Here is a 12,952-nt window from a genome sequence, read left to right on the forward strand (position 1 = left end):
GGAAGTTTTAACTTTGCCGCTTGGGTGTAGTATCTTTACCTGTGCCCTGAGGGCAGCAGGGTTACTGCCATTTCCCTAGTTTCTTAAGGCTTTTGCCCTAAGAGAATAATCCTGGTGGTACATTGGGCCTTTGCTGCAGTGAAGGCTTCTCTCCTTGGGGAAGAAGGAAGGCTTCCTCTGATATTCCTTCTCTACCTCAGTCTCTCATGAGTTTCCAGCAGAGAGCTCATAGTGACGTGCTTGCAGCTGAGTATGAGCTCCTCTTGTATCTGTGGCTCCCAGGGATTCTATATGTTAGTTCATAGTCAATCTTTACCATTTTATCAGAGTTCTTCTTACATATCGTATATGTGACTGACATCTCATTCCACCTCTCCCTTACCACAGGTGAGCTGGTGCTCAAAGTTCTGTCTCTTTTGAAGGTAACCTTTTTTTCTTCTGATTTTAGGCTGCTTGGTTGGCTTGTGACCTCAGATTTCTATTGATTTTAAGAAAAGTTACGATTTTGTAGTTAATCTGTTTTTTGTTTTTTCTTAAGGTTTGGAATGGCCCTCTCCAACATTCTACATCCTAGGCAGAAGCAGAACTCTTATAGACTTCTTTTTAGTTTGATCTTACACCTCAGCCTTTAGACAACTATTTTTGATTCCTGAGATTTTCTTTTTTCTGTGGTTGGAATTCATTTGCTTATTGATGGCTCTTGAGCCCTCTACATTGCTTCTAGCATTTAGGAGGGTCAAGAAAGCTGTAAACTAAATGAGTGAGTGCTCTGTTCATCTTTCAGAATATTTTCAATGTTTCACACCTACTGATAGCTCCAACATTTTTAACTGGGGTTGCAGAATTTGGGACATTAAACTGCTGTAGGTAATTCTTGTTCGACAGTTGAGATGACTCTTCACAAACTAATCAGGAACAGAAGTATAGTGATAGGAAGAGACTCCTTTGAAGGATCTGGAAAATCTATACGTACATCACACCAAGCAGATTATATTAAGTTTTAGAGGTACAGGGTTTTTCAGACTTTTGACATTGACCGAAAAATACATTTATATGGCAGTTCTCAGTGCACAAGTGTACATACTAAATGAAAATGTCTATTCTGATCATTTTTTCCTGTTTTTCCGATCGAAAAAATATGTTGTGCCAGACCTACTAAATTGATAGTATGGCCCAGAAAGGGAGCTGCCACCACCAGTTTGAAAACCTTTGCAGTGTAGATTCTAATAAAGGAGTTAGAATTGTCTTGTTTGTACCTGGCTTGAATACTTAGAAGATTTTCCAAGTATGTGGGTATGTTTTGTTTTTGCTTTATTTTTGAAGTAAAGACATTATTTCAAAAATGGATTTGACAATTGAATTTTCTCTCATTAAGGCTGTTTATATAACTGGAAAAGAAGTTTTCAGCTTCAAAATGATTTCTTACATGGGTGCGACTGCTGGTTCTGCATACACAGATATGAATGCGGTTGACGTTCAAGTTAATTTAACCGTTGGTTGCATTGAAGTAGTTTTCGTCACAAAATTTCTATGTTCTATACTGGTAAGTATGTTAATTTTTCATTTATTCTTTTCTAGTTGGAAATTGCTGTGCATCAAGCAAAGATGAAGAAGAATAATTCCTTGCTTGATTTTTTTCCTGAGTTTTTCAAGGTGTTCTGGCTACCTTTTATCGTGACTGAAATGTACAGTATATTATTTATATAACATTATTTTCACATGGGAATGTTCTAGTTAACTGAAATGTATATTTTATAAACATTAAATATATGGGTATTATGTATCATTTTATGTATATTGAATTCTTGATTTTATATATGATTGGTTTAAGTGTTCTACCCGACTTCCAGCTCTAACTAAAACTGCTAAATGCACAATTGAAGTTTGGTTTGGTTTTAGGTAATCATTAAGAAAAACGTATTTTCTGTTGCATTCTGATTCTGTGAATATCTAGGGCTTTTGAGGGATTTAGATTTAGTCTAATTGATAGACATCTTTTTATTATTGACAGACATCATTTTATTATTGTTCTGTCCTACAAACATAAATAAGCTCTCTGTCTATTGAGGTTGTTTAGGGAAATACTATATGACTGTTTAGCCATTAGGGAAAGAGACAATAAAGGAAATGGATAGCAATGAAGCACTGCAATATCCATTTGTTGCTTTGGACTAGGTTTGTATTGTTTTACTGTGTGTCTGATCTTTGTGTTTCTCAAAGTTTATTACAGAAAATTAAGGTTTAACATAGGCAGTCAGACTTTGAATAATGCTTGGTTGTACCAAGAGAAAAAATTTTTTCTCTGAGATATATCATAAATACCAATATACATTTAATAATCTTATTCATTAATGGTAGCCTTAAGACTATAATTCTGATTTTCTTTATAGGCTTTTATAGATAATTTTCAAGCAGGTAAACAAGCCTTGGCTGAGGCAACTGTTCAGGCAGCAGGAAGGGCTGCTACTGGTGTAAAAGAACTGGCACAAAGGAGCTCTAGAATGGCATTGGATGTTAACATCAAAGCCCCAGTTGTGGTTATCCCACAGTCTCCAGTTTCTGAAAATGTTTTTGTTGCTGATTTTGGGCTAATTACGATGACAAATACATTCCATGTGATAACAGACAGCCAGACCAACCCCCCGCCCATTATTGATTTGATAACAGTAAAGCTGAGTGAAATGCGACTATACAGGTAAGCTTTTCATGGGTATGTTTATGTAGAAGGCAATCTTTTTCTGTCTTTTTACATTAAAGGCCTTGGTATCCTGAGTTTTCTGTTTAAAGTGGAATTTTATTATAACTGTGCTTAATTTTGTGATTCTCTTTCCCAAGTATTTGTTGGCAAGATTAATTATAGGCTTCTAGTTTTTAAAAACCTAGAAAGTTTTGGAAAATTAGTCATTAGGTAATTAGGAACACTAAAATTTATTACCTGAGGCAGTATATTTGTATTTATTTGTAGTTCTTTATAAATTATAAGGTTATGGAAGAAATGCAAGATTTTCTAATATATTTATTTGCTCTGTGAATACAGTATTACCTGAAGTATTCTATCAGTTTTGTGCTGTGGATATGACATACTAATTAAACACACACATAGTAGTGTCTAATCTTATATATTCACTAGACATAAGTGAATATCTAGATAGTTCCAGAACTTTTATTATGTTATTTTTAATCATCTATTCTATATTTAAATGCCTTATTCCTTTTTTAACTTGGATTCATCTCTAAACCTCTCACTTGCTCTTTTCTTTCCTCCTGTAATTTTTCTTTGATCTCATTGTGTTGGGTTTTTTTTTCCCTTTTATTTTTGTTGCTTTTCTTTGGCCTCTGGCAGGTCTGTCTCCCTCCCATTGTTCTTTCCATCAGTTGAATATTTTTAAAGCAGCTTTATGAGATATAATTGGCATGTGATAAATTGCATAATTTTAAAGTATGTAGTTTGATAAATTTAACATGCATACATTTGTGATAGTAAGAGTACAGTTGTGTTAATTCTTCCTTAAATATTTGGTAGAATTGACCAGTGAGGCCATCTGGGGCTAGTATTTCCTTGTAGGAGGTTTTTAACTTCAATTTCCATTTCTTTAATAAACTTAAGGTTATTCAAATTATTTATTTTTTGAGTGATCATTGTTAATTTTTTCAAGAAATGCCTATTTCACCTAAGTTGTAGAGTTTTATGACATAAAGTTCATAATAGTCCCTTCTTCCTCGTTAATATCTGTATTGATGTTACCTCCCTCATTCTTGATATTTATAATTTATACCTTTTTGCTAATCAGTCTGGCTAGAGGTTTGTCAGTTTCATCGATCTTTTTTTTTCCCCTATGGTACACCTGGATATCCATTCTTTTATTTCCTTCTGGTTTTACTGAGATATAATTGACATAATAGCACTACGTGTACAGCATAATGATTTGACTTACATCTTACATACATAATGAAATGATTACCATATAAGTTCATTAAACATCCATCATCTCATATGTATACAAAATTAAAAGAATAGAATAGCTATTTTTTCTTGTGATGAGAACTCAGGATTTACTGATAACAATTTCTATTGTTAATTATATTTATCTTGTTGTATATTTTATCCTTAGTACTTACGTATCTTATAACTGATAGTTTGTACCTTTTGACTCCCTCCTACTTCCTGCCTCCTACCCTCTTGTAACTACAAATCTTACTTCTTTCTCTGTTGATTTGTTTTGAAGTGTAATTGACTTACAGAACTATGCTAGTTTTTGTCACACAGTGTAGTGATTCAGTATTTTTATACATTTCAAAATGATCACTGTGATAGATCTAGTCCCATCGTCACCATACAACCATATTAGATAGTTATTGACCATATTCCCCACACTGTACATTCATACCCATGACTCATTTGACACTGAAAGTTTGTATCTCTTAATCTCCCTCATTTATTTTTCTCTTCTCCCCACCCCTCTCCCTTCTGGCAAGCACCTGTTTGTTCTCTGTATCTCTCTTATTTTTTGTTATGTTTATTCCTTTGTTTTGGTTTTTAAATTCAATATACAAGTGAGATCATATAGTAGTTTTCTTTCTATCTATTTGTCTGACTTACTACTTCGCTTTACATAATACCCTCTAGGTCCATCCACGTTGTCAGAAATGGCAAGATTTAATTATTTTTTAAGGCTGTGTGATATTCCATTGTGTGTGTGTGTATTCCATCTTCTTTATCCATTCATCTGTTGATGAAAACTTAGATTGTTTCTGTATCTTGGCAATTATAAATAATGCTGCAGTGAACTTAGGGGTGCATATATCTTTTCAAATTAGTGTTTTCATTTTGTTTGGATAAATATTCAGGAGTGGAATTGCTGGGTGGCGCCAGTACCAGACAAAGCTGGCTGCGTTGTTCAGTGTGTCCCATAGCTGGTGTTGGGCCACTGGTGGGCAGGGTCAGGGCCTACCAGTCCCATGGCTGGTGCCCACCCACTGGTGGGTGAGGTCATGTCCTTGAGCAGGTGCCAGCCTCCTGGTGGTCAGAGCTGGGTCTTGTGATCTTTTGTTGAGGAGCCTTGTGGTTCTGGAGCTGATGTCAGCACACAGGTGGGCAGGGCTGGATCATAAGGGAGTTGGCCTGCTGGTGGGTAGGGTTGTGTCAACACTTGGCTAGCTGCTTGGTATGGGATGTTCCAGGACTGGTGCCTACTGGCTGGTGGGCTGGGCAGGGTCCCAGTGTTAATGAGCTAGAGGGAGAATTCCAGAATGTACTTGCCTGCAGCATTGTCCTTGTGGTTGAATGAGCACCCAAAAGTGGCTGCTGCCAGGGTCTTTGTCCCCAGGGTGAGTCCCAGTAGCCTCCTTCTTCTTTGGGAGGCCCTCTAATATTAGCAGGTGGGTCTGACCCAGGTTCCTTTAAAATTACTACTTTTTTCCCTTGGTCTCAGAGCATGAGAGATTTTGTGTGCACCCTTTAAGAATGAATTCTGTTTCCTACAGCCCTCTGACTCTCCCAAAAATATGCTCCACTGACCCTCAAAGCTGTTCTGGGAACTCTAGTCTGGGCAGCCCAATGTTAGGGGTTGGATCCCTCACTCCTTGGGAAGAACCTCTGCAGTTGTAGTTAGCCTTTCATTTGTGGCCTACCTGGGAGTGTGGTTCTGTACTATACCATGTCTGCACTCCTCCCTCCTGTGTTCTTGTGCTTCTTTCTTTATATCTTTAGTTGCAGAAGAGCTTTCTACTAGTCTTAAGGTCATTCTCATCGGTAGTTGTTCTGTAAATATTTGTAATGTTGGCGTGTCCTTGGGAGAAGGTGATCTTGGAGTCTTCCCTCTCCTCTATCTTGCCATTCCCTGGTATTCATCCTTGATACTCCAGTTTTATTATTTACTAAACAACCAGCTTATTTATTTATTTAATGTGTTTAAGAATCAGCTTTTGGTTTTTTCCTCTTGTTTTCTCTTTCACTGATTTCTGCTGTAATATCATTCCTTCTGCTTACTTTGGGCTTAATTTTGCTAAGTTTCTTTAGGTGGTGGATCAGATTATTGATTTGAACATTTCTAATATAGATATTTAGTGCTAACATTTTGGTGTTCTTTGTAGCTCTCTTCTCTCTGGCATTTGATCATGTGAACTCTACCTGCCTTAGTTTCCCTGGACTCTCAGCTCTGTCTTCTCAACTCATGGACTTTACTGGTTATTTCTTGGCTTATCCTCCCCCGTCCCTCTTTTCCATGACCTGTTGAAGTTGGGGCAATCAAAGGGCTCATCTTGTTTTTTTCATGTGTCTCAGTAATCACTGGTTATTTCCTGATGTCCTGTGTCTTGAACTCTTTTTTTATATATTTTGCGTATGTGTGTTTGGAGGGTAGGGAGCAGTTGTTTCAGGTAGGAGGGTAAATCTGATTCATACTATTTCATCTTAGATGGAAGGGAAAATTTTCATTGAATATTTGAGTATTTATTAGCATGTAATATACCCCAGGTGTAGTGTTAGGAATATGTAGTACAATAGTAAGCAGTCTTTACAAGGGATGAATAAATAGTACCTACCTCATTGGATTGTTGAGGTAGGTACTATTTAATGAATTTAATGAGCTGATGCATAAAAACAGGGTCACATTTAGATTTGGGAAGGTTGTAGAAAGTAGGTCAAAAGGAGACAAAGTTGGAAATTGGAAGAATGGTTTATTCACATAAGAATTACATGTGACTCAGTGTAGGATAAGGAAGTGAGATAGTAGAGAACTAAGCAGCTATGAGAAATTTGAAAAGTAGAGTTAAAGGTAGCATTATTAAATGTGTGTCATGGTTAAAAGAGAGTAGTTAAAATTGACTCCAGGTTGCAGGTTTGTATTAAAAAAAAAACCCCTCAGTATTTGGTAATAATACAGTTCAGTGAACTATGACAGAGTAATGCAAAAAAAAAATAGTAGAGTGGTGATACTAACAAGTTCTCCAGTGGGCAAAGTAACTTGAAAATAATTACACGACTTATACATGAAGTTATATAGAACCAGATTTGGAACACATCTGAACATACGTGTCTGGATATTAGGAGAGTATTCAGATTTCTAGATCTAGGCATCCTTAATAGTATTTAGCTAGTTACAGGAGCCATCAAAGTGAGTAAGATCACACAGAGAATTTGTAGAGTGGGACATGGTGAAACAGAGTGCTGAGGAATGTCAACATTTAAGGAACTGGCAGAAAAGAAATCCTCAAAAGAGGTTAAGTTGGAGCAAGCAGAAAGATAGGAAGGAAACCAGGAGAATGTGTTGAGGCAGCACTGAAGGTCATGTTGATGTTGTAAACCATGAATTAACAGTGTATGATTTTTTTTTCATGCAGTACTTGATATTCGGTATTGAAATCCAACAGCCAGTTGGATTCAGGAAAGACAATTTTTAACAAGTGGTATGACTGAAGATAGTGGGACAGGATTTTAAATATTGTAAGTCATGTTGATGGATAATGGAGAGGACAGAAGTTGAAGATAAGAGGATACTGATAGAGTAAACGAATGTAGAGAGTGATTTATAGACTGGAGATTCAGTAGTCTCAGAGTCTTCAGAAATGAGCACTGACTCGTCATTGATAAATTATAGCAAAAATAGAAGGTGGTTAACATGGATGGTATTACTCTTAAAGGAATAGACGTGAGAGTGGAGGAGCATCATTTCAAATTAAGAAAAATGGTTTCTGTCTCTGAACTCTGAGGTAGGTAAGGTGTTGGAGAGAAATCAGACTTTAATAGAGCTTCATGGAAAGCTAGGTTTCAGTTAAGATAAGAAATGAATAATAAATTTAGTGAAGACATTGGAAAGTATAGAATGATTTGTTCAGTCAAATCTAGAGATTTCAGAAATTACAGGGAAATACTGAGGTGAGACTTCTATTTTAATAATAGGCTGTAGGTACATAGTAATAATGTTAAGCTTTAGATGGCTCATTGACTTGGAGTTTATACTATATAAAATTTTGAATTTACTAACAATAGAATATTTATACATCTATATTTAATTACATCTTGTTTGACTTTAAGAAATGATGTAGATATGAATTAGATGTGAGTCTGTATTACAAATAGATTATTTTTAAAAGAGTTCACTAAATTTTTATAGAGCACTAAATAGTAATATGTATTATTTTTATGTCCAAAAAAGAATTAATTTTTAATTGAAGAAATACATAAAATGGTATTAGGGATGAACATAAAAGATTGCTGACAATATGACCACCCAGAGATAACTACTATTAATAATTTGGTATGTTTTTCTACTTCATTATATCTGCACATATGTTTAAGTTAAGTAAAGTATGAATTATATTGTACATTTTTAAAAACCTCTTGTGTTTGTTTTATATGCGGACTTGAATTTTTATTGATGTACAGTTGACATACAATATTGTATAAGACATAGATGTACAGTATAATCATTGACAATTTTTAAAGATTATACTCCATTTATAGTTACTATAAAATATTGGCTATATTTCCTGGGTTGTATAATCTATCCTTGTAACTCATTTGTTTTTTTGTGATACCCTTTTTATTTTTAATTTTGTGATTTTTAAAAATTCTTATTATTGAGATGTAGTCAGTTTGCAATGTTAGTTTCAGGTGTACAACAAAGTGATTCAGTTATACATATACATATATACATAGTTTTAGATTCTTTTCCATTACAACTCATTACAAGAAATTGAATATAGTTCCCTGTGCTATATAGTAGGTCCTTGTTCTTTATCTATTTTGTGTATAGTAATGTATATCTGTTAATCCCAAACTCTTCATCTGTCCCTATTTCCCATTCCCCCCCAGTAACCACAGTATGTTTTCTGTGTCCATGAGTATATTTCTGGTTTATAAAGAAAATATGTATCTTTCCCCCCTCTCTCTCTTTAATTTTTTATATTCCACATGTAAGTGACATCATATATTTGTCTTTCTCTGATTTACTTCACTTAATATGAAAACCTCTAGATCTGTCCATGTTGCTGCAATTTGCATTTTATTCTTTTTTATGGCTAAGTAGTATTCCATCGTGTATATTTCTCATAAATTAAGGGGATGTGTGGTAATCTGCTATATATGTAAATCAGTGAATTTAAATGTTTTTATAATGAAGTCTTATATAATGTATGTTTATAGATTATATAGAGAGAAATCTTATTTTAAGAGTTAGTTGTCCGACTGGTATATTTTGGCACTTTTTAACATATTGCAAAGTCCTATTTTAAAAATTCATTTTTCTTCAATATGGAGCACTTCAGCTCAGAAAATTACTGAGGTTTCTAGTGGGATGGAACATCTCGTTTTGACATGGAAAATTTATTCAATTTTATTTTTCTCTTCACACACCAGTTATTGACTTCTACTATTTGTATATGAAATGATTAATTTTTTACTATCTGATTATGTATGAAACTATTCAGAACAATTTTATTTCTACTTATAGGACTCAATTTATTAATGATGCATACCAGGATGTACTGGATCTTCTACTGCCATTAAATCTTGAGGTGATTGTTGAGCGAAATTTATCCTGGGAGTGGTATCAAGAAGTTCCTTGTTTTAATGTAAATGCTCATCTAAAGCCCATGGAGGTAACTTTTGGATGCTTATTGATTTCTGTTTTGTTGATTAAGAAATATTGCTTGAGGGCATAAGACATTTTGCATGTCTTGGTTATACATTACCTTGGTCAGAAATGAAATAGTAGGTACAAAACCTAGAATTCATTGAGTGTTCTTCATTCAGTCAACAAATATTTGAGTGCCAACTGTGTATTAGACCCTGTACTAGATATTGGAGAACTGTGGCAAAGAAGTTGTGACATTGTCTCTGACTTCATGGAACTTAACAGTGTAATGCAGGGGTTGGTGGTGATGGTGGTGGTCCAAAGGTGTGACAGACAGTAAAAAAAAAAAAAAAAAAAGTACACATGTACATAATTAAAATAGTTATAAATTGTGGTAAATCCCATGAAGGAACCAAATGTTAGACATGGTGCTACAGTAGTTAGATATATTAATATAGATCTTAGTGGAGAGGTCTAGGCTGGAAGTAATAATTTGGAAGTCATAATATTACAGATGGTATTTAAAGCTGTGGGAGTATATTAAATAACTTAGGAAAGGTCCTAGAAGAATAGAGGTTGAAGATGAAAATGGCTGATGAGTCAGTAACAGAGGCATTAACTTTACCTCCCTACTGGTTGATTTTGCTTCACGGATCTCTAATGTAACTGTCCACAGGTTCATATTTTTCCCTCTTGACTGGATGGAAGTCAAAACTGTATCATATGCTTTGCTGAAGTGGTAGCTATTTGTATTATTTCTGGAAGATTTCTTTAAGAAATCTACTTAACAAATTCTCTTCCTTGCTCTGCTCCTCAGTTTCCCTTTCTGTTTCTCTCTATAAAAATTGTATTCAAAAAGAGAAAGCTGTCATTTTAAAGATTTCATATTTTTAGCTCAAAAATGTATTTAGAACATGAAACCTGATGATCTCAACTGAAAATCTTTAAACTCTAGTGTATAAGATCATATGGACTCCTTAACTTAAAAATGGAGAATACCTTCTTAAATAATTGATGTCTCTTTATATTGGTAAGACGGCAGATAGAAAATTACAAAACATAAGTAGCATGTTCCACACAGCATACTGAGCAAATCCTCTCCCCATTGGGCCCAGTCATTAGGCAGAATTGTGTGGCACAGCTGGGACACCATTTTCTTTCACTCTTCTCCAGGGAGAATCCATGCAGAATGTTCAGATGATGATGCAGACCATCTTCAAATGTCCAGCTGCCTTCCAGGGCAGATCAAATAGGGTCTTCCCTACACCGATCTACCTCAGTAGTTAGCAGCTGTTGTAGCCCATCCCCAGCTTCACATATACGAACCCTCTTAGACATCATCCTCTGTATCAGAGAGAGGTTGGAATCAGTTACTCTGATGCATCTAGCCTAAGTGCTGCAGTTTGTGATTTCTGATTTGTCAGAAATTTGGGGATAGCACACACAGTCTGTTCTGACACACAGAAGCCACAGACCAGCATTCCTTTGGTCCAGCTTCCTACGCTGAGCTGTTGGCAAGGGTGAAGAGTGATGATTAACGTCAGTATTTGGGGGGTATTCAGTATACATGTACTAATTGAAAGACATAGTTTAGAAGTTGTAATATTTAATTTCATCCTAATTTATGTGAATATACTGTTTTTGAAATACTTGCTACGTAATAATCACAAAATAAGTATCATGAATAAATGAAAATTTAAAAAACAAAAAACATAAGTAGCATGAATAAGGAGTTAATCTTAAAACACTAGATTAGTTTATCACCTTCAGAATGCAATCAAAGGAAGCCTGATGCAAATAAAACTGGTAAATTTTGTGGAATTAAAGTTATCCCCTTGAGTTCAGTAAACATATCAATTTAAAACTGTAGGTTTTTGTTTTTGTTTTTTTACCTAATTGCTGTTTTATTAGAGTTCTCCAGAGAAATAGAACCAGTACGGTGTTTGAGTGTGTAAATACTTGATGTAGATGCATTAGACTGACTTATTGAAGACTGGATTTTAACCTCTCCTTGACCCTGAAGTTGAGGTCCAGTAGGGGTCAAACTTGTGGTCCCCTAAGGTGGGCTGCAACAGCTACTTAATACTCAGGTGAATCTTGTTGATAGGGAAAGACTCAATTTCATTCTAGAGGGTCTGTCCCAGAAGGCAGCTGGGCATTTGTAGATGTTCTGAAGCTATATATATGATCAAAAATACGTATCATTTGTATAACACCTAGAATAATATTTGACCAAATATCTACATACTGCGACCCGGTCAGGTTGCTATAAAATTAATCATAGTTTTTAAGATGAGTCTTATGCTGGTCTAAAGATTTTAGTCTAAATTTGCAACTCACAGAGTTTTGAGTTAATGTGTTGAGTTCTTTAAGTGGACTTAAGCATGATACGTCATCATTTAAGCCTCAGCTTATAAAATCAGGGTTATATTCTTTACACCTAGGACTTTTATGAGGTTCAGCTAAAATAATTCATGTAAAACATATTGTAAAATATTTTCCACTATATAAGTTTATTTTTTTTTATTATTCTATATTTGTAAATCGAGGTACTTACTAACCAAAAAGTACAAAACAGCTACAATAATAATTAAAAGATAGAAGTTCATTTTAAAGGTTAAAATTAGTAAGTTAATTGCTACATTCATGACAAAAAAGTTCATTCATAGCTTCATTGGTATTGGTATTTAATTTAGTTCTGTATTTTAAAAGCTACTAAATACACATGATCATTTAGAAAATACAATGTTCATTTAGTAGAATTGTCTGATATGTTAAAGTTTGGTTTTGTAAAGGTTTGACATGAAAGTCATTTTTTTGGTATGAGAATTTTTAACTACGTGAAATAGTTATGTTAAAATGGGTAAATCTTATTTTTTTAACAGTTCATTCTTAGTCAAGAAGATATAACAATTATTTTTAAAACATTATATGGCAATATATGGTATGAAGATGGTGGTAGTGCCTCAAATGCAGGAATAAAAGATCAGTCTAGTGTTACTAGTGGAATTACTCATGCTTCACACCGTACAGGAGGTATGTTCTTAACCTTAAATTAGTCCCCACCCCCTAGTTTCTTCTTTCCTTCCAGCCTTCTTTCCATTCCCCCTAGTTCTAGTTTTGGGTAAACTAAGATTTATATATCTTTTCTATTTAGCTAATTCCGTTCAGGTATTTCTAATTTGTTTATTCATTCTGTTGACTTTTTTCTTAATTCAAAATTCCTAGTCTTGTAACAAAATTCCTTAGTATATGTTTATTCTTATCTCAACTTTCCTATAATTCCTTATTTTCAATTTTTCTCCTCTTCCCCCATCTTCTCCCTTATTCCTAGTGCAGCATATATTCCAGATGGAGTATTTTATATTGATATTAGG

General features: G+C 34.6%; 1 protein-coding gene across 4 annotated transcripts in view; it reads left to right on the forward strand.

The window, feature by feature from the left end:
* The window catches only part of VPS13A (vacuolar protein sorting 13 homolog A), a 201,709-nt gene that overhangs the window by 92,306 nt on the left and 96,451 nt on the right, over window positions 1-12,952 (forward strand). For all 4 annotated transcript variants that reach the window (XR_006724182.2, XM_010952785.3, XM_010952786.3 and 1 more), the window contains exons 32-35: window positions 1,376-1,543; window positions 2,391-2,695; window positions 9,453-9,600; window positions 12,461-12,611. Coding sequence is in view for 3 of the 4 variants with exons in the window: in XM_010952785.3 (XP_010951087.1) it covers window positions 1,376-1,543; window positions 2,391-2,695; window positions 9,453-9,600; window positions 12,461-12,611 (772 nt within the window). In the remaining variant the exon portion in view is untranslated. The remainder of the gene's footprint in view (window positions 1-1,375; window positions 1,544-2,390; window positions 2,696-9,452; window positions 9,601-12,460; window positions 12,612-12,952) is intronic.

Source organism: Camelus bactrianus, chromosome 4 (assembly GCF_048773025.1).
Source record: "Camelus bactrianus isolate YW-2024 breed Bactrian camel chromosome 4, ASM4877302v1, whole genome shotgun sequence".
NCBI lineage: Eukaryota > Metazoa > Chordata > Mammalia > Artiodactyla > Camelidae > Camelus > Camelus bactrianus.